At 35.5% G+C, this 23,598-nt stretch overlaps 1 protein-coding gene across 1 annotated transcript in view; it reads right to left on the minus strand.

The window, feature by feature from the left end:
- The window catches only part of CADPS2 (calcium dependent secretion activator 2), a 575,914-nt gene that overhangs the window by 167,985 nt on the left and 384,331 nt on the right, over positions 1–23,598 (minus strand). Inside the window, 5 exon segments of the mRNA XM_028525503.2 lie at positions 3,958–4,145; positions 6,480–6,616; positions 12,216–12,224; positions 14,531–14,731; positions 15,980–16,088. Coding sequence (XP_028381304.1) covers positions 3,958–4,145; positions 6,480–6,616; positions 12,216–12,224; positions 14,531–14,731; positions 15,980–16,088 — 644 coding nt within the window.

Below are 23,598 nucleotides of genomic sequence, written 5' to 3' on the forward strand. Positions count from 1 at the left end.
CACTCAGAGTGCTATTCAGAGAAGATGTGTCTGCACCGAAGCAGCACACCTAGAGAGCTCAATGCCGTGTAAAAGGACGTGCTTCCGGAGAAATTTCACATCCAGACAGCACTGCTGTCCTTCACTTCAGTCAGTAACAAAAGGCAATCTTTCTTCCTTTTGAATGTTTGATAGAGGTAGTTCAGGCAATGAGCAAAATGACTCTCTGAATGTGCGTCTTGACAGATGTAAAAATGATCATAAAAAGAGACCATGACAAACACTGACTGAAAAGTCAGACGTGACATTATTTTTAACGAAAATTTATATAAATATCAGATGCTATACACATGGGCGAGAGATGCTTATTTTCATAAGGACAGGTTGATAAAGCCTGGATATTCTATCAGCAAAGAAATTAAGAGTATAATTACATACACACTGTAACATTTCCATTTAGCATGAGGTATTACAGCTCTAACCACCTATTTGTCATGTTTTTCCTCTCACGGTTTACTTTCATGTGGCTGCGTGACAATGAGAAGTTTCTTAGAACAGTAACTAATCAATACAGACATAGTATTTTATAATTGTCCAGTACCTGCATATTGGTATTTCCTCTTTTACATATGAACATTGTGTTTCATGAATGTTAAGTGATTTGCCCAACATGGGTCAGTTTGCAAATTCAGCGTTGAGATTCAAGTAGAGATCTTCTGCCTTTTATTTTTCCCATTTCTGAATGACATCTGTTTGACTAAGAAACTGCAGGAAAACATCATACCTTTCAGCTCCTCTTGGATAATTTCTACCCTAAACTGAGGTTCAAATTTCCCTAAAACCTGCACTTCTTCCTTTCTTTTCCCATAAACTACAAGTGACTTAAATGTTGAATCAGAGACTGACTCAAATTTCTACTCTAAAACAGCACCCAGAGATACTTGCTTATGTCCATATTTTAACCTGGAAAGTGGATTTAATGTGCACTATTAATATATGCATAACATATAGACATACCTTAAATTACACTTGACAGTGTACCATTATAAACAAAACAATACTTTTACAGAATAAAAGTAACTATGGCAACCTTTAGATTCAAATCGTTCTGCCTCCCAGGTGGTGGCAGTAGCTCCCAGTTGCCTCAGTAACTTTCTATTAAAATGTGTCTCAAACACACATACATTTTGGGGGAGCATTAGCTGAATTTTCTATTTAATGTTTTCAATTTGATTTTACCTTTGTGTGTTAATGACAAAAATAATCTGATCACACAAAATTTGTTGGGTACATCTGTTTCATGGCCTCTATCTTATCTTCTTGCTTTTCATAGTGCTCCCTAACTTTGGAGGCCTACCCTTTGATATGCATCGGTCGGGAGGAGTTAAGGTGGACCTGGGAGATAAGAGATGGTTTCAGTAAAACAGCCCCTCACATGCTGTCTGTCAAAGATCAGCCATCCTGACCATGCCTGTTCCTCTCGCCACTCTCCAAGTCTGCCCACTGCAGGCGGTTTCATTTGAGGTGATGGGAAAAACAACCACAATCTGCAACATCCCCCTAAATTCGAAGTAATGCTGAGTTCCATAATGAGGTCAAAGCCTGAATAGATTTGAGGGTAAGATCACTTTTATTATTTTATTATGGGATGAGAAGTGGCAACAGTGGCAACTTCAACAAATATTTATTGTGCACTCATAATATGAAGGCACTGTGGTAAGGTCTACAGAAGATAACAGGTAGACGAGACTAGTTTCTGCCTTCCACATATAATCTAGTCAAATAGAAGCAGGTGTGCATGTATATAGCATGTAAGTATAGATGATAAAGTACATAAGGATACTAGAGATCAAAGGTTCTTAGTGTATGAATGAATTAACAGAAGTCTTCTTAGAGGAGTTTTGTGATATCTGACTGTTACATATCTTGGAAAGAGAAACATTACAGGGAGCATAAACAGGCTATCTGGGGTAAAGATCATGTGTGGAAGAATATTTGGACTTCAGACTAAGTAGACATAATGAGATGATATTGAGAAACCCCTAATACTATAGCAAGGAGTCTGTTTTGAATTTAATAATCAAATGAGAATCACTGAAGTTTTTTGGAAGTAAAAATTAAATTGCAATTTAGAAGACAACTGCCAAACTACTGAAAAAGCAGTAGAGACAAGGATAAAGACAGATTAGCAAGAAAAAAATGAAGGGCAGAATTAGGGTAGATGCACGGAAATGGCAGAAGGACAAAAGTGAGGAGTACTATGAAGACAGAATATTGACATGAGCAACAAATTGAGTACAGGAGGTAAAGGAGAAAGATGAATGAACAGTGAATGGGTCCTGAATGGAAGTGACAGTAGCACAAATAATGAAGTCATTCATTCATTCATCAAGTATTCACTGAAGACTTACTTCAAAGCAATAGTATTACTTTTGCCACACACTAGACTAGGATCTGAGAGTGGTACAAGACCTGGTTTAGTGAGATGATGGATTTAATTGAAAGTCCCAGCAGAACACTAAAGCCCCCAGTTGTTGACAGACATCTGTACTTTAGCAGAATAATTGGGTTGGAATTATCTGTACCGAGAGAGGTCATAGTTGAAACGGGAAAGGGGTGAGATCAGTGAGGGAGACTTTCCACTGAAGTGGAGAAGTTCTCAGAAAGAAGAGAGCAAGTTTAAGAACAGATGTGAGGAAAAAAAACACTAGGTTGTACTTGGAATCTGGAGGAACATGAACCAATAGCAAAGAGATGGCCAAAAATAAGTAAGAGGGGAGTTGAAACACTGCTGCCTCAGAGAAGATAAGCAGCTCTCTAAGCAGCACAAGGTCTTGGATATTCTGTAGCATCAACTTTTCAATGAGCGTCAGAAGAGTGAAGCTGGAGCACAGGCTACTGAATTAGGTCATGAGACAATCCACTCCAAAAAGCCTCTTTGGCGAGTGAGGAGCTAGAAGCAGGACATGAGAATGCTGAGAGGTATGGTTACAAAGAGAACGGTGGAAAGGTAGCTTGATGTGACAGCAATATTTAAGAAGATTTTATGATTTCTGAGAGACTACTTTATGTCTTTCTTATAGGTAATGAAACAGACACAAACAGATTAAGAAGCTTGCCCTATCTTACAGTGTTAATAAGTATTAATTTGAAGCCAGGTGGTCTGGACTTCAGAATGTCTTGACCACTCTGTTATGTTGTGAGGCTAGGTGAGGCTTGGACAAGTTTGTGGGAAGAAAAAGATGCATATTGAGGGATGAAATACCGGTTGAAACAAGGTGAAGAGGGGATGAGACAGGGGTGCTTCCTTTATGGAAGGAGGCCTAGGATCTCTGGAACAGGAATAAGACAGGGAGAAGGGCATGGAAAGCTGTTAAGCTCAGAGGTACACAGTTGTTGGGGCCTGCATTAGGTGATTTCTCTCCATTTTGGTAAAGCAAGAGATGAGGTCACTGGAGTGCTAAGAGGCGATCCTTGTTCCTAAAGTGTAGATTAGGGAAGCAGTTGGGAGAAGACACTACATAAACTCCATTATTCATGTTCTTTTACCAATGAAAGCTTATTCCACAGTGGAAAAGCCAGAGGCATTAGGAATACACAAACCTATCAACAAAATCTATCCAGACATACATATGTCTCACAACAGAAACACCAATGACACTTAAGTTGTGCAGATCCTGGTGCTAGGTGGTCCATAAGAACTAAAAGGCAGTTTCTAATCTCAGACAGTCCGCCCACCCCCCCCCACCCTCCCCCCCCCTCTCTTTTCCAAGTGGCTCTAATGGCAAAAAGGAACATAAAGTGCAGCGCACATAAATCAATAGCATATTGATGTACATTTTTCCTTTGTCATTTTTCTTCCCTCTTCTAAGAAGTGTTTGCTATTTAAAATCTGTTACTAGGTGATAATATCAAAGCACATTTTTCTCTCTTCCCAAGTCAACCCTACACATTTTACTGTGTTTGCAAGTAAAATACCTGTTGCCGTGCACATGAGAGGCGCAGAATGCAAAGCTGTAATGGAGCAGGGTTGGGTCAATGACAGCACCATTTTCTGAATGTTCCATCAGTTCTGTAAGGTAGCAGAGATGCCTGTGACAGCCTCTCACCCCATAACGGGCACAGTACTCATCTAACACAAAGACTTGGCCAGGGCTAAACCAACCCTGCAAAAGAAAAAAAAAAGGTTTTTTCTTTCTGTAGGAAGATCTGCTTTTCTGAAGACCCTGTTAGGCATTATAAAAAGAAGCTGAATTAAAGTGTCTTTTGACATTTTAAAGTTAGTGATACATTTCACGATGTTTTCAAAAACCTCTAGTGTGGTCAGTTTTGGAACTGATTTGGAACACTGGCAACCTAATACCTTCCCCTCTTTATTGTGTGACAGGCACGGGCAACCTGTTCTCCACTGTCATTCAAAACCTAGTCAAATTTATTCACAGTACCTACATTGTCGATCACAAAAGTGATATTCCAAATAACTGCAATCTCTGTTTGAATCAATAAAGAAGAGAGTGGTAAAGCAGATGCTATAACTGAAACTGCTTAGTCACTGAAAGTATTTTATAAAGTGAACTAAAAGATAATTTCTGTTAAGTTTAGCAGTGGTAAACATATACTTGAATATTTAAATATTTCAGATATTATTTTCATTCTATGACAAATATAACGAAGTTAATGCTTTTTGAATAAAATATTTTGATGAATTATATGGATTTATATAGATTAACAAGATAAAAAAGAATAAAAAGGTGGGAATACTTTTTTTTTAAATAAGATTTTATTTATTTATTTTTAGAGAGGGAAGGGAAGGAGATAGAGAGAGAGAGAGAAACATCAATGTGTGATTGCTGGGGGTCATGGCCTGCAACCCAGGCATGTGCCCTGACTGGGAATAGAACCTGCGACACTTTGGTTCACAGCCTGTGCTCAATCCAGTGAGCTACTCCAGCCAGGGCTGGAATAGAGAGTTTTAAAAGGGGGCAGGATAATCATGTAAGAGAAATGAAAGAATGGTGAGAAATGTAGAAATATGACCTGCAATAAAGAAAAGGAAGGAGAAGAGATGAAAGAACACTACAATACTTACTACGGTGATGGTACAGGCACGAGACTAGATATACTGCATACATTAATATTTAGAACCAGTATGCATGGTTGTTATTATAATATCTATGTTATAAATATACAAGCTGAAGTTCAGAGAGGTTCAGTGAATTGCTCAAGACCACAAGACAACTCAGTTGTTGAACCGTGACTTCACCCAGGGTCATCCCGCCTCCAAATGCTCTTTCTAATCACACCATGCTCACTGCCCTCTAGGTGCCACTGAAGACACACTGTAGTGTTCTCTTCAACCTCCATATGACACATGGAGTCGTCTACATAATCAAAACAGCTTTGGACAATTGAGTAACTAACTCAACTGAATGGAATCCAAGAGCAAATGGTTCCTTACTGATGTTCACTCTATGTATCCCTGGAAGCATGCTGGACTTGTGATGATTTATTTTACTCTTCATGTAATTGTAAGTTAGGGTTGGGTCAGGTTTAAACTATATAATTACATGTTGAGTAACAGCTACTTAATAGTCTACAAATGAATTAATAATCCAGCAGTATGATCTTGATGGTAAGTTGTTTTACTGAAATACCTCTGATGAGCTGGGAGTACATCTTCTTTGAAGTCTTATTTTAAAGAGAATATAACTTTATTGCATGGAGCTACCATGTTCAGCAACAAGAGACCAAATGATGATAAAAGTAGGTTTTTTTTCTGACTGGGAAAATTCCAGAGGAATGGCTACTAATGATATAAATCCTTGGACAGACACATGTGATTCCTAGGATGTAGTTAAATGCCCATATTCTGAGGAGTCAAGCAATCCTTCTAAAATTCAATTATACTTTGTCTCCCAGATTTTGGCCGGTTTCAACAAATAACAGACAGCAGTTTAGCTAGTCAATCTAACTAATTTTCCTTTCTTTTTTAAGAAATTCAAATTCTCTTTTGAGAGTTAGATGAAACTGAAGCTTTCCTGCTGTATGTAGCCCTGTTCTATTGTTTACCCCAATTATTCTTTCCCCTGAAATTTCGGTTGTCTTTCTAGGAACAAAAGAGAGAAATGAAAAATATATCAACATTTGGTGAACAGAACTTAAACATTAAAATGTCTGTACAGGTGTTAGTAAATCCTATCACAGAGGATTTTTCGTTAAAGCCTCTATTTTCATTCTGCCTTCTCCAGGGGGACTGAGAAGCCACAGTTCAGAGGCTGTTTGAGCCTATTCTCTTGTCTATTGAGTGGCACAGCAGTGGTCTTCAAGTGTATAATTTTCAAATTGGGAAGCAATCGATTGGAATCCTTCATCCTAACTCCGACTACAGTTATTAAACAAGTCAGGAATAAAATGCCATTTCATAACAAGTATTTCTCACTCTTAAACCTCTTTAATTCTAACCCGTAGGGGACTAGACAGACAGACAGACTTGTACTCACCAAGCAAGAATAGGAATCATTCAGTCTGTGATCTAAAGTCTGCCTCTGGAGTATTCTAAAAAGGAAGGCGTGATCGAGCTTGCAAGGATTTGCGGAAATAAACTCATCCATACCATGTTTCTGAAAACGGTCTGCATCTGTAAATTGAGAAAAGCATGTATAATGCATGTATTTTTCTGGTTAAACAATGAGCAAATGAAATTTGCTCAATAAAAACCATGAAATTCATGCCTCATAAAAACAAAAGACTACCTTATAGTAAATAAAATATGATTTCAAGAATTCAGCATATGAACATAATAGCAATTTTGGGAGGAGCCTGAGTAAAAACAACAGGGAAAAATTTGCAAAACATTTGAAATGAGGAAATTGTATTTTTTTTCAAAGCTACTTCTGATGTTCATCACAGAAATAATCTTATTTTTCAATTTTAAGAAAAGTTAATAAATTTTAAGTACAAATTGATGGAAGGAACTGACTGGAAAAGAGCCCAAGTCTGTTCATAAAAAAAAAAAAAATTGCAATGATGGCTAGAAGCCTGCTTTCCAAATGGCAAACTAGGGCAGAAATGAACACACAAGCTTTAGCTGAACCACTTCCAGTCCTTTTTATTTTCTTATGGAGCTTTTAATGGGACCAACCTTAATGTAGAAATGGCAATGAATGCTCTCAGCTTCAAGTTTAAGAGACATGAAAAAGGGAGCATCATGTTTGTGCAAATATTCAGACAAAGCATAACGTCCCACATGGCACTTCAATCAAAGGCCCAAAGTCATTGTTCTTTACAGATTGCCATCTTTCAACGCCTGTAGACCCTGCGGGTTTATCAAAAGGCAAGCTTTTATGATTGCTTTCATTAATGGTATGTTTTGTCAGTCTTCAATGTGACTTATTTACTAAGGATAGAGAGAAAGAGCCACGTGCCACCCTGAAAAAGTGATGGGTGTTACTACATTAGCTCTGTTAGAAATGTTGCGCATATTGGTCAAGCAATCAGTTGTTAAGATAAAAATGGACTCTCCTCACAATGGTAGAGCTGCGGCTCCATTGTTCCTTAAAATTCACAGATAGATTTAACTTCTGGTCATAACAAGAAGCAGAGTCCTAAATGTAAAATAAATGTGGTTTTTAAAACCTATATGGTGCGATCCTAAAATTGCAAAGGAAAGGAGACAAAAGTTTATTGACTAAACCCAATTATAGAGTCAGGCTCATAATAAAACTAAATATTGATCTGTGGACATGATGCTAACATAATCAGTCACATTTAGATATTTAGCCCAGATCATATTGATCCATGTCAAGTTCAACTTTCAGCCATATTTGTGGATGGAAGAACTATATAATTCAAGCTGAAGGGTCTTCAGAATCACATTTAAAAAAAGATACACAAACTAATATATATCTTACAATATCAAAAGGTAAATGTAGCAAGCAACAAATGGCCATTCACTGATGATGGAAGGTATGAGGTTATAATCCATAGCGAAAGTAGCATATGTATTCCTTTACATTTAACACCAACCTGAATGGTTAAACATATCACATGTGCTAAATTAGTATTCATTAGATGAACACTAAACTAAACTGCTTTTCCTGAACTCTGAAATAAGATAATTCAACTCATCTTGTATTTTATTCTTTTGCCCTATAGTCTTTTAATATAAAATTAAATGTATGATCATGTAAAATAACATCAATTGAGTAAGAGGCAGAATATGGAAAAATGAAAGGCACATGTAAGATCAGATTTCTTTTTATTTTAAAGAATTTATCTTAGAACCTATATTTCTCTATTTATCTGACTAAAATATTTTAGTATCACTTTTATGAAATTAAATTACTAGTTTTATAAAACATCTGCTGATTTTTATTCATTATTTGTTTCACCAGAGAAGGTCATAACAAGAAGTTAAAAATAACACCCAGTAATGGCTTATCCGTTGAGAACAGGATATGTAATATATTTCAGAGAAAAAAATCTACAACTCTGTTTTAACTATAAAGGTTTGTAGAAGTAAATTTCTATTTTAAATAAGAGGTATACAGTCTCTAAATAAAATATACCAGTTCCTGGAAAAACGACTCCATGGTTCATTTCTATAATTCATCATATTTTCAAAAATAAGTTTATGAAGCATTTTCCTCATGAAACATAACTGTAAACCATAATTTTACTAATGTGACAAGCCTTTCTGAGTCACACACATAAATGGAAAATCACGCCCTGGCTGGTATAGCTCAGTGGATTGAGCGCGGGCTGCAAACCAAAGTGTCGCAGGTTCAATTCCTAGTCAGGGTACATGCCTAGGTTGCAGGCCATGACCCCCAGCAACCGCACATTGATGTTCCTCTCTCTCTCTCTCTCCCCCCTCCCTCCCTTCCCTCTCTAAAAATAAATAAAATCTTTTTTAAAAAAGTACATTCACATTAAAAAAAAAGAAAATTACTTTTCCAACAATTAAGGTTAGTGATAAAAATAATATTCATGATAGTAATCTCAGTCACAAATACAGATTCTGTAGTGACAGTGAGAAACCAAATACACTAAAAATTTTATTAAAACAAAGAAACAAAAACCCTACAATTTCTCCCAGTTATAATTCTATAAAAGTAAACTGTACTCTTAGAGATTATTTCATCTTCAAAACAGAGACTGTAAAGGCCCAGTTTCTCAACCTCTTCCTTCCTATGTCTGATAAGTAAAATTCAAAATATTTTATGCAAAGATACTTCATCATGCACAATATACCATTAGTCTCCATGTATTTATAAAGATATAAAAATAAATGGAAAAAGGAACAGTTTTGATTTCCTTGTATGAGAAATCTTTCACTTTAAAATTCTCTCATGAATTGAAGTATGACAGCAAATCAGCTATCATTAAAATATTATCTAGTTTCTTATTTTTGTAAAAGAACAAGTCTTATTAAAAATTTTTCATTTATTTTTAGGGGGGTGAGAGAGAGAGATATCAATTTGTTCTACTTTATCTATGCATTCATGGTTGATCTTTGTATGTGACCTGACTGGGAATCAAACCCACAACCCTGGCATCTGAAGAAGATGGTCTAACCAACTGACCTATCTTGCCAGGGCCTGAAAGAATATTTTTATATAGTTTTCTGTGGGCATAACATACCTACATTTAACTGTTAAGAAACATATCTAAATCAAATGGAAAACTTGCTTTCAATCATTAACATAAAATTCAAGGCTTGGAGATCTGCTTTAAAACTGGGCTATACTGGAATATCTTCCATTAATGTTTACTTTAACACAAAACTATGGTGACTAGTTTTAAATGAAAAACTACTCATGGCACTAGCTAAATAATCACTGATAATGACAAATTTCAGTTCAGTTTATCTTCTGAAATTATTTAAGAAAATTATCAAAAGAAACCAACAAGATATGAGCTTTAAACAATGTAGTATAAAGCCATCATAAATTGAGATGATTAACCTATGGACTAAGTACAGATGTGCAACATGGTAATTGAGGATACTGGTGGAGAGTTTCTATGGCAACAGTTGGATACATGCTCCCACATCTTTAGGTGGTACTGTTACCAGGTGTGGTAAAAGTAGATGAAACAAAAACCAAACTGAGGAAGATTACTATTTGTTATAGATTTAAGGAATTATAGCAGCTTTATTCAAATGGAACCTGAGAATTTAAATTTTTCATGAGGGTAATAGCTTTTGGAGGTCAAGAAAAAAGAATAAATAGTCTGACAGTATTCATTAGATAGTTAACACTGACTGGAAAATAGCTGGCACAGAAAACAACATGTAGACTATCAGCAAGCCAGCAGGCCCCCCATTGTGGTCAAGAACCAAAAGTCCTGAAAGGCATCTAAGTCAGAGTTCAAAATGTGAGGCAGAAAAAACATTTAACTAAATCTTTTTCTCTTTCCCTTGCAACTAATTCAAAAGATGCTGCTTGCTTTTTTTTTTTTTTCTTTTTGCTGCTCCTGGTATTGTAAGAGATTAGAGATGTTTTTAAAAGGGAAAGGGGAGGAAAAAGATTTGGGTGAAGGGGCAAGGAGACCAGTGAAGAAGAGGTGGCCATTCCCTAGCACTGAGACTACTCAAGTGTCCAGACCAAATGGACTACTAGAGTATCAAAAGGGCTCAGAAGATGGTGCTGCCGGTTAAAGGTCACCTCCTCTGCAAAACTGCTGAACGAGGCAGCCATGAACATTCTCAAGTACAGTAACTTGGTTTAAAGATGTCCGATGTTTAGGAGCTTGCCTGGAGCTGCATTTACTGCTACCTATACCTGATTATACTTTTCTTTTAACTCAAACTCTCACTGAGCTGGAGAATTTACAGGAAGTTAAAAGTGGCATAGAAAAGCCCATACCTCCTTTCTTTATAGCACCCACACAGTTGCTAACAGGAAGAGTTTAACATTAAGATTTTAAGTAGATCATTCTGCTTGGTATGTTCATCTTTCATGTATGTTTTTTTTATGCTGAAACCGAAGAGAAATGTTGATAGATATATTAACTAGAAGTTTACTCACACCTCTGTTATTGACCTAAATAATTTCAGAGGTTGTTTTTGTTAAATTGATTAAAAACAGATGTATGGATTTACACATCTCGCTTTCTGTGGCAAATAATGTAGTATTTTCACATGATGGCAATTTTAATCAACACACATACAGGCCAAGTAAACCAGTATTCAACACTTATTTAAAATAATATATTCAATGTAAAGTAAGACATATTTCACCTATGAACTGTGAAATTTAACTTATTAAATCAATCAGGAAAATTAGCTTATATAATTAAATTTGTGTACTCTAATTTAAGAATTAAAATTGGCTTAAAATTGAAAAGAAGGTAACTTTTCTAGTTAATTGTTGACATTAATTTATCACTGGCAGTCCACTAGTACCATGTCAGACTATATCTTATAGCATACACACTGTATTATGCTCCATATATCAGTTCAGAGAAAAAAATGGAAAACAAGGTTCTTGCATATTTCTTCAATTGGAGATGGAAAAGAAGGACAGTTTAACCAAAAAAATGTCTTCCAGTGAGGCGAAAGGCAGTGCTCACCCTATTTCAGAATTTCTGTATATCTTGAGAGTCAAAGAAATAAGGGAAATGGAATAGATTCTCTTATCAGAGCAATCTATAAATACATGCCATTATTTACATCCTAAAAAATTATAGTGGGCTTGTCTTCTAATAAGTTAGATTTTATAAATTTATTATTTTGTTCTGACTCTTCCAAAACATTCAGTATGCTTAGTTCTAAAAATGAGCTTTCTTTTTTAAAGTCATAACATAGGTGCTTGAAAGAAAACTCAGGAGAAGAAATGAATTAGCAACTAGTCCCTCCAATTAAACTCATCTACTGCAAATATTTTGGGTATAATTCTACCTAGATTTTAAATTTTTTCTAATTTAGTGAAAATATATCACCTATATAATTTAGGATTTTTCCACTTAACCTTATTGAAAATTTTTTTGGCATTCTATTATATCACCTTCATAGTCACTACCTTTATGGTAGATAATAGGTTGTTTTTATTTTTCTGTTGTGGCAATAGCAGACATTTTTGTTTCATAAATAGTAACATTAACCTAAATATTCTGGGTTTACCTAGAAAGCAGTAGACTGACATTGTAAACAAGGTCATGATAGTCCTTCACATACTATATCATTACAAAATTTTTATACAGTGAAGCAAAAGAAAAATCTTGAAAATACATACCTTTACCAGCTGTCAGTCAGCAAAGAAATGAAAAACAAAGCATATTTAAGTAGGTTGGGAACATATTTTTTCTATAACTAGTCACATTAATTTTATTATTTTCTTGGTATCTACTAATGACTCTAAAAGTTATTCTTCCAAGAGATAAACACTAAGGGCCCAATGGCATCTCTGATATAGGTCACACTCAGGATTCTCATTCATACGAAGTAGAAACACATCTTCCTTTCTTCTCTCCTCCCTCCCTCACTCCCTCTCTCCCTCCCTTATTTTGTTTCTTTTAAAGGAAAATAAAAAAATTACAGTGTCTGCTGTAATAGAAAAGTTTACTAAAAGCCTGGAATACATGAAAGCTGTTGTTAACACAAATGAAACAGTCTGGCTTTTAAGAACAAGTTTGGCTTTTTCAGAAGTTAATCAAGGGGAAAGAAAATTCAGTTTCAATTAGCCTTGACAACAATAGACTGGTATCTAATAGTAGAAGGTTTAGCCACAAAGAGATTACATGGCTATCTAAATGATCTAAGGATCATTAGATCCTTAATTCATTAACTCCTTAGCCGTGGCCTTAATGCTGCAGGCCAGTGGTGCCTGATTATTATTCTTGCCTCAATGTGCAAGATGGGCGATACCCATGAGCTCAACACACTCCTTGGATATTCCTTGCACTTAGGGTGACAACAAAAGTGAATAAGTGAGATATTTAAAAAAAATAATTTTCAAATCACTCTAACTCATTAATACTCAAATGGGGCAATTCTCCATCTTCAACCCTGCCCTCTTAAACATTTGGAAACGTTTGGAGATACTTTTGGTAGTCAGACGATACTTTTGGTAGTCAGACCTAGGGGGCGTGCTACTGGCATCCAGTGGGTAGAAGCTAGGGGTAATGCTAAATATCTTTAATACACAGGTGAGACCTTCCCCTGAAAGAAAGGTCCCTGAAACAAAGAATTATCTGGCCAAAAATGTTAATAGGGCCAAGGCTGAGAAATCTTCTTTTAACTTACAAAAAATAGTCATTCTGCTTTTGGTCAGGTTGGCATAACTGAAAACAGATTTATGCTCTACCTGAATGAAGTACAAATTCAGAAAAAAATTGTTCTCAAAACACTGGACATCAGGCAAGATAGGAGAGCGAGTCCTGAGAGACACAAAACAAATCAGGTGAGACTTGCAGTTACCCTAAAATAACCCCAGGAGAAACCTTCAAAGGTGTGGCACAGGAACAAGAACTCAGGAAGAGCCTGTGTTCTCCGAGAGTTGAGAAGATAGAGCTGGCAGTCCTGGGTGACAAGGGGGTTGCACCTGCCAGGCAACGATACTATTCCTGCCCCCCACCGCCTTCAACATTCAACTGAACACTAACCACCTCACGTATGTGAGGCAACAACCTCAGGTCACAGGGAATGAATCATCCTAAGGGATTAGAGGGGACCGTGCCCCAAAGTCACACAGAGTTTGGAACTCTTCTTCCCTAGGGAAGAATCTTGGGAGTAAAAGGGTGCTGACTGAAAAGTCACAGGTTGAGCTTAAAGTTATACACAAATGGACTTATTTCAGAAGAAATCAGAGAAGTTTTGCAAGGAAATATAACAAGTTAGAACATTTGGTCTAATGATTATAAGTGTTTGAAAATGTTTCCATTATTATTACATAATTTCATTAATCACTTATAAATTCAAATGAAAAATATAGATCTTTTATATTAACATACAAAAATGACATGAATATTAAGGTATTTAAAAGAAAGTTGACTTGATAACAAATTCTTTTTCTTTAGATTTTTTTTTTAATTTAAAATTTAAACTTTATTGTATTTTTTCTGAATTATTCTTTTTTTTTTTTATCAATCTACACCAGAAAATAGCCCTATTATCCTTTTAGGTTATGAAGAACAAATCTAGAAAATGATAGTTCATCATTTTCATTTTCTGAAATTCTACCCATGCCCACTTAATTTTGCAATACTTTCCTATTTCTATAGGACACATAAGTTAAAATTAAAAGGTTACAAAAGCTAACGTAAATTTTCTTCTGAGAATTTTTGGAAAATTTTCTTATCTGCTCTTGTGATACCCAGAGACATTCTGATGCTTGGCAAATTCATGATTGGAAACCATTGGCATCATTCACTCTAGATCAGTGTGAAAAATTAGATAACTGATTCTGTGACTATTATTATGAACTATATTTATTCAATTAGGAATCAGTTAAAGATGCAAACTGTAATACTAAACAAATTTGCCTCAGATAATTGTATATCATATTAAGGTTATTAATTGATAATCAAATTATTTTTTAATAAAACTTACAAAGCTGAGCATCCGCTTGAAGAGTTCCTCCTTTAGGATTCAGCTTCTGGGTTTGAATTGCAGGAATGGGTTTGTATGATTGACCTGTGGCCCTGTACATGGCTTGAACCCACAGTATTCTATCCTGTTCATCATCACTGGCAAATATAACAGTGTCTCCTTCTTTAACAGCATTAAAGAACATCTGACCACCCTGAAGGCCTGTGGAGAGAGAAAGACATCATTAAAGACCTGCACAATTGAAAGATTGTAATCTTATTCACTAAAGCCTCTGTAGGAAAGGAAGAAATTTGTTATCAGTAAGTAGCTCAGTGCTTTAAATGATTTTTAGTTGAGGTTCAACAACCACAATCTAAGAACTGAAGGAGACACAATAAAGAAAGGTTTAAATTTCCGTATCACTTTGGAAATTAAAACTAATTTAGGGAAATAAACAGTCCACAACACAGTAGCATTGTGCAAGACATACAAACTTACCCCATAAAAATTCATACTATAGTCTGATGCTGTATGCCAGGGAAGAAATTGCTTACCTGTTGGCATATTTCTCACTCTATATGCAGGAGAACTATATAGTAAGTTTAGCCAAAAAATACAGATAAGGCAAAAAATGATACTTATATTGTATGGCATTTTATCTTTTGCAGCATTCACAGAGAAAATATTTTGCACTTTTAAATGACTAATTTGTGAATGTGATCACAGATTTCTATTTTAATCTCTACATATTAATTTTTAATCTATGTTTATTTATATATCAACATGACTTTATTAATTTCACTAATCTCCACATATTGTTTCAATCGCTCACTCCCTCACCAAATTTCGTTACCAAGTGTCTAGTATTATACCTAGTGCTGACGTGGAGAGACGGACAGAAGCACCAGAATGTGTCATTGGGGAGAAAATTGGTAGAATATATAATAATTCATTTACCATCTCTTTCTTACACCATTTTGCTTTCCAGGAGAGAAGTTTATATAAGCACTGAAGGTATTTCTCATACAACTGCATTTTTAAAATATGCAACGCCTATTAAGTCAGGGGCCCTGACCTCTTTTCCCTTAGATTGTCAAATAAAAAAACGACAACAGCCAACACAACAATAGCTGTCCAGTGTGAATGAATAAAAATTATACCTATTCTTTGTCAGATCAGGAAAAAATACACTTTTTGGTGTTCTGCAGAATTTTAGTAATCAGTTTATGTATGCCATGAGATGAAAACAAGGATGAAAATCGCTACACTAACATAACAGAGATGATGAGTTATGACTAAAACTAAGTAGCTCTCAAAACAATACAATCTGATTTTCATACAGTCTGTTCAGGTATACAAGTGAACTACACACACCATTCATTGAGTGGAGACTGTAGAACAGAAACAGGATATTTATGAGAACTTCATGAATATGTGAATTGCTGGGAAAATGATTCAATTTAGAATTACCTGGGTGGGGATCTGTATAATCCACAGTGTAACCTTCAAGCTGCATTAATTCTTGTGGTTCAGACTTTTTTTCTCTGTAACTGCACATAGCAAAGGTGTACTGGCTAACCTGCATGAGAAAAATATTTGCAGATTGGTTGCATTAAATTTATCTTTTAGGTTTTTCTTCATCATAAGACTCTTTGACCAAATAAAAAAAAAAACATTACTTTCATTTAAATTACTAAATGTTAGCACTTCTCAAAACCTAGATCCAAGATTAGAGCATGTTTCATTTGTCAGCTTGTAGCGTGACCTTGCCTTCATAATCCAGCATTTCTCAAATCAGTGACTCACCAGTCAAGATTCTGAGATGTTAATAGAAGACCCATAAAAAAGTATTCATGTTAGAAACAAGTTTAGGGATCACTGGGTTAGGGGGCTTCTTTCTCTGCAGGTTAATATGCTAATACACCCTGTGAATCTCTTGGAGAGAGAAACATTAAGAGCATTCTCAAACTTCTAAGATAGTGGAACTTTACTTTCAGTGTACTTGTTTCAAGACGTTTAAGTAAAGAAGATCTCAATAAAAGTTGAGAATTTACTGGCACACATCCCAAACCCACAGGAAGGTCTAGAGTGAAGTAAGTTTTAGGTAGTCAGTGACTTAACATGGCCCGGATCTGCTCTGTCTCCATTCTACTGTTCTGGTGGGACTGGCTCCCTGTTCTTGAGCTGAAGTCTCACTGAGCTGGATCACAGCTGCAGATAGCTCTACAGTCACCACCCTGCCTGCTCCAGCTTGGGTCATCAGGCCAGTTTTGGACCAACCACCACAGCCAAAGGGATACAAAAGTACCAGCATTAGCCCAGTTTGGTTCAAGAGCTCACATCTCTAGCAAACAATGTTGATTACTACAATAGGCAGGCCCTTAGTCATTCCCCAAAAATAGAGAGCAGGAGATGCTATTCCCAGCTGGTGAAAAGAATGTTTGGTGGATTAATAAATATCTGAGTTGCAAAATATCCTACAACATGGGATTCCATGGAAAAGTTTGGTTTTTGTGAATCATATCTCTTTCCACTTTTAATCATGAAATGACACTAAGGAAACATAAGAACATCTCGCAACAGACAAATGTTACTTAAAGAGGACTCAAAAGAGTTAATTATGAAAGAAAAAAATGATTACACGACTACATTAAAATGAAGACATTCTCCTCATTTAAAGAATGCAACAAAAAAAGTAAAAAGGCAATGCCACAGACTGAGAGCAGAAACTGAGGCTCCCTAGAGGAGAGGATACTGTGCAGCAGAAGCTCCCGCCTGAGTTTCCGGCCTGCTGGCTGGCATCTCTGGAGAACCCAGACCTATGCCAAAAGCCTTACTATTGATTATGCTTTCCCTTGGATCCAGCGAATCTTCCAAAAGCTTATTCCAAGGAAAAAAGACGGACGAGTATGCAGAGGTGAATGTGCACTGAGTCCACTGCAGCACTGCATGTAAGGACAACCAACCATGATTTAGTTCAATAGTTTATGGCATTACCCCACGGTATAATGCTACAGGGCCGTTAAAAGAGATATGATTTTTTTTCTGGACATGGAACTATTTCTAAGATATGTTATAACATAAAGAGAAGGTTAAAAACAAAAATATAGAGTGTGATCTTATGGTAAAAATTATACATATACATAAATAAGATATATATTAAAATATTATTGGGTGATAAAATTATATGTTGTTTTAAATTCTTTTTCAGTGTTGTGAGGTTTCAAAGAATTTAAAGTCATTTTTAATTTATAAAAAGTACAGCTCTTTCCATTTTGGGGGGAAAAAGGCTTGTTTGGAAAGAATGAGGCCAGAAAGAGTGAGGCCAGGAACTTGAGACACCTGTGGTTCCTGATACTCTGAAGTTTTCCTTTCCTCTCATCTCACAGGCTGTCAATGAATTTACTATTTCACCTGCCTATGCCTAAGGCTTACAGATGAACCCCAGTGGCTCCCTTAGGGGGTTGTTATTATCAAAGGCTTTAGTTTCCTTGTGTAAAAAGGTATGATTGTGGGTTTTTTTCCTAGGGGGGAGGGTGGTGAGCAGTAAACAATAACATCACATTCTATTATTTACTCTAAAAAAGCTCATTCTCTTACTTAAGGACAGTAACTTATTCCAGTCCCACTCTTCCATAAAGTGATTTAACACAGTGTTATCTTTAAAACATTATCAAATATTTCGAACATAAAGAGATGTAAAATAATGTTCTAAGAGGTATATATCCATCAGCTAGCTATTTTGAATCATAACTTTTTGTATATTTATATGCTTTAAGTTTTTTAATAACAGGTAGAGTTAATGCCTATATGTATATAATCAAACTCATTTCCTTCTCTCTCTTCCCAGAGGTGATCACCATGCTGAATATTTTGTGTTTATTATTTCCATGCATGTTTTAAAACTTTTATTACATACAAGTTCTTTTATTTAGTCCCTGAACCCAATTCCAGTGTGTATGTGTGTGAAATTTTCACACCAACAACAAGCAAGCAGTGTTCTGGACACCAGATGGGTGTCCTACAATTTAATTCTGATATTATCTATCTATAATTCCACAGGTTAAGGGTTCAATCCTCCTACAAGACTGTCCCCAACTGCTTCAGACACCAGTCTCAAGCCCAAGTTGGTCCTGACTAACCAACTACAGATTGGAGGTTCCCACAACACCCTTCTTGTACACAAACCCAAGTTATTGCCTGTACTTCTGACTGGCTGGCTATACATTAGAAGTTTCGATGACTCGCTCCTGCCTCAGGTTAGATTAATTGGCTAGAGCGGCTCACAGAACTCGTCAAAACATTTTACTTACTAGATTACCAGTTTATTATAAAAGTACATAACTCCAGAACAATCAGATGAAAGATAGAAGAAATGCATAGGACAACGTATTGGAAAAGGGCAGGAAGCTCCCTCCCCCGTCCAGGTCTCCACAAGTCTCCCCCAGTCTCCACATGTTCACCAACCTGAAAGCTCTTGAAACCTCCTCCTTTTCATTTTTTTATGGGGGTTTCACTATACACAAGCATGGCTGGTTAAATCATTGGCTACTGGAGACTGACAATCTCCAACCCCTCTCCCCTCCTCTAAGGCCAGGGAGTGAGGCTGAAAGTGCCATCCCTCTAATTATGTGGTTGGTTCTCCTGACAACCAGTTTCCTTCCTTAGGTGGGGTCTAGAAGTCATTTATGAACATAACGAAAGACATGTTTTCATTCTCATTACTTAGGATATTCCAAGGGTTTTAGAAGCTCTGTGCTAGAATGATGGTGAAGACCAAATACAGGCAGATCTCTTTTTATTGTGCTTCACAGAAATAGCAGTTGATACAAGTTGAAGGCAAGACCCTCCACAGCTTGCAAAACTCATTTTATTATGGTGGTCAGGAACTGATCCTGCAATACCTCCCAGGTATGCATTTCTTATTATAAACCACACTATCACATAACAAAATTGATAAATAAAATCCAAGTATTTATCACACATTTTAAAAACTTTATATAAATTAAGCATATATATTCTTCTGTAACCTTTTTATCTCCCAAATAAACATGTTTAGCCATTTTGATATGTATGTCATTACTTGAATTGTCACCCTTTATCCAATGTCCTAGTCATAACCAGTTTCTTCCACTTGCCCTAATAAATAATTCCACAATGGGCATTCTGGCACAAATCTTACCCACAGTAGAGAGAGCTATGGAAAGACCACACGGAGGAGTGGAGTCATTAGGTTGAAGGGCATGCCGATCTTCACTATTGTTAGATACTGCCAAACTACTTCCTGATTTATACACCCACCAGTGGTATATAAGCGCTCCCTCCTCATGTTACACATCTGTGTTATTTTGATATTTTTATTTATTTAAAATATTTATTTATTTACAAATTTTTGTTGACTAGGAAATGGTATCTTGCTGTTAGAATTACAAGTTCTATCACCAATAGGGCTGAGCATTTCCTGTATTTTTATTAGTCACTTGGAGTTTCTTTTTCTATTGTTTTCCTGATCAGTTTGCTTATTTTATAATGTATAACTTGGCCATTCATAACCTCATTTTAAATCAATTTTGCAGGTTTACTCTTTTGAATTCTTGTGAAGAATATCTTTGCATTTTATTAATCCTCTCTATTGTTTCTTTGTAATTTCTGCTATCTTTATTTAAGTTCTCCCTTTTTTGAAGGGGGGTTAACTTCTTTTATGAATTTTAATTAATCTACATAGTTTATTCATTTTCAGTTGTTATTCATGGTAGATATGTGCATTTAAATTCATTCTAAGTTCACATTAGCTTCATCTCACCATTTATGTGTAGCATTTTCATTAGTTCATGTCTAAATATTTCTTATCTTGCTTATTTCTTTTCTACCCATGGGCTATTTCCAAATGTGCTTTTAAATTTGGATTTGCAGTTATCTTTTTCTTATTGAGTTTTAAAGTAATTACATTATAATTAGAATGATTCATTAGTTTGGGTATTTCTGTGACCTGCTCTGTTGCCTAGTACATGACCAGTTTTTATTAATATTCTCTTGTTTGCTTAAAAAGCAGGCATCTTTTGCAATTATTGTTCAGTGATTATTTACATCCATTAAATCAGAAAACTAAAAGTGGATCTGCCTTTTGACCCAGCAATTCCACTGGGTCTTGGGATTATATCCCAAGAACCCTAAAACACCAATCCAAAAGAACCTATGCACCCCAAAGTTCACAGCAGCACAATTTATAATAGCCAAGTGTTGGAAGCAACCTAGGTGCCCATCAGTAAATGAGTGGATCAAAAAACTATCGTCTATTTAGACAATGGAATTCTGTGCAGCAGAAAGAAAGAAGGAACTCCTACCCTTTGTGACAGCATGGATGGAACTGGAAAGCATTATGCTAAGTGAAATAAGCCAGAAGTGAAAGACAAATACCACATGATCTCACCTTTAACAGGAACCTAATTAACAAAACAAACAAGCAAAATATAAATAAAGACACTGAAATAGAGAACAGGCTGACAGTGACCAGAGGGGAGAGGGGAGGGAACTTCAGGGGAAAAGGGGAAGGGTTTACAGGAACAAGTATAAAGGACACATGGACAAAAACTAGGGTGGGGGTGGAAATGGGAGGGAGGTGGGGAGGACGGCGGGGGCGTGGGCTGGGATGGGAGTAAAAGACAGAAAACTGTACTGGAACAATAATTACAATAAAAAAATCAAATTTACTAATTGTGTTGTCAAATATTCTGCATCTTTCTAATGCTTCTTCTGATGTGTGGAGTACTGAGAGGAATGCTAACGTGTTCCAACAAGGCTGTCCACCTCTGAGTTCTCCATACAGTTCTCTCAAATGTTGCTTGATATTTTTTTTGTATATAATCTCACACATATGTGCTTAGGGTGGTTATATTTTTCTATAACTGTTTTATCTTGCTGGTGGATTGTTCCATTTATATTCATGTACTGGCTTTAAAAAAATTCCTTAATACTGTTTTTTGTCTTAAATTGTATTTTGTTGGCTATTCACAAAGCTATTTGAACTTTCTCTTGATTAGTATAGACCTGGAAATGTTTTTTCATCCTTTCATTCTCAATTATTTGATGTCCTATTTAAATCCCTATAAATAGTACATAATTGGATTTTTTAAAACTCTGAAAATCTAGTCTTTTAACGGGCAAGTTAAGATCATATGTTATATTTGGTGATACTTTGAATTTATTTCAATAACCTTATTTTGCCCTGTTTATTAAACCTCTTTCTCTTGTCCCATCTCCATCAAATTTTTACAAAATCTCTACTTTCCTCTGATTGTCTAGAAACAATATTTTGTTTTTATTCTTTTAGTCATTGTTCTCTCAAATCCTATTTTTTGTTTTTATCATCTCCTCCTGAATACTTTGACTGCTTTCATCTTACAAATCAGTGCCCATTATGTTAGTTCTATACTATTTTAGTAATATTTAGTATATTAACATTTAGTAAAATAGAAAGTATTGCTAAAATATTATCTTATAGAGTCAACATTTGTATATTGTTGCCATTTTGTTTATCCAGTTTTTTGAAGAACACTGTTTCTTGAATCGTACTTCATTCTGTGTTCAATTTTCTTCTTCCTTTAGGGAAAGCTTTTGAGTCAGTTTTCATTTTAAAATGTCTTTAATTATCCCTCACTTATAAAGCATAGTTTATATGGGTATAGTATTTTAGGCTAGTAGTTCTTCAGCGCTTTGTAATAATATTCCATTGTCAGAAGGCTTACACATCCGCATTGAAGAGTTTGAGGAAAGTCCAACTGTGGTTCCTTGTAGTTAATTTGCCTTTTCTTTCTGTTTTCTCTTAAATGTTGTCTTTATCATTATCCTGTAGTTTCATCATGAAATTTCTAAAAGTTTTATGTTTATCCCGGTTAATATTTGTTGTATTTCTTGTATCTCTTAATTCATTATTTTTATCAATTTTAGAAGTTTGTTCATTTATCTTTTCAAACACTGACTCTGTCCTATTTTTCCTTTATTCTGTCTTTCTTCAAATTCTATCAGAAGTATACTGGAACTTGAGATTGTTTCCTCCATATCTTTTAACCTCTTTATGTATAACATGTTTCTTCATTTTTCCACACTAAGTTTGAGTAATTTCCTCAGATTATACCTAATACTCCATCATTAACTACTTTGATAATTTTCTCTTCAGATGTGTCTAACTTACTGTTAACCTGTTCAATAAGGTTGAAATTTAAAAGACAGTTTTAGACTCTCACTAGTTTCATAAAGCCTTGTTCCAAATCTGTTTGTTCATTTTTTAAAAGATTTTATTTATTTATTTTTTAGAGAGGGAAATGAGGGGGAGAGAGAGAGAGAGAGAAACATCAATGTGCGGTTGCTGGGGGCCATGGCCTGCAACCCAGGCATGTGGCCTGACTGGGAATCAAACCTGCGACACTTTGGTTCACAGCCTGAGCTCAATCCACTGAGCTACACCAGCCAGGGCTTGTTTGTTCATTTTTATAGTGTCATTTTTTTTTGTTGTTTTGTCCTTATATTTTGAACCTCCTTATAAATTTCACCACCTTAAATACAATTATTTTCATTTATCTATGTGATAGTCCTATTGCTGAAATTGAGGATGTAAATTATTGGTTATTTTTTTGCAATTTCATTATGAAGTCATTCAGCACAATTTTATCTGTGGTTATTTTATAAAGCCAAGGTTAAGAGCTCATCTCCCCAAAAACAAATTGTTTTATGTCAAATGTCCCAGGTATGTCACTAATTTAGAAGAACATTTTATGTTAATTTCTTAACTTGGCTGTTTCCTTTATATTTAGATGAAATAAATTAGAACTTCAAATAAATTAGAACATTCTCTGAGTGAAGCTAATAGTTAAAAATTCTTGAGTGTCATTTTTATTCCATATTCAGATCCTGAGGCCAAATATAAATTCATTAGCCTGAGGACAGGTCTTTTTCTAGTCCACCATTTCAGTGAGATCTAGCTTTTTAAAGTTCTTTGTGAGACAAACTCTGATCCAAATTCCTACTTTGAGAATGCCTAAGGTAATGTTTTCTGTCCCTGAGGGAACAATAACATTAGGTTCCTGTGTATC

Source organism: Phyllostomus discolor, chromosome 10, assembly GCF_004126475.2.
Source record: "Phyllostomus discolor isolate MPI-MPIP mPhyDis1 chromosome 10, mPhyDis1.pri.v3, whole genome shotgun sequence".
In the NCBI taxonomy this organism is placed as follows: domain Eukaryota; kingdom Metazoa; phylum Chordata; class Mammalia; order Chiroptera; family Phyllostomidae; genus Phyllostomus; species Phyllostomus discolor.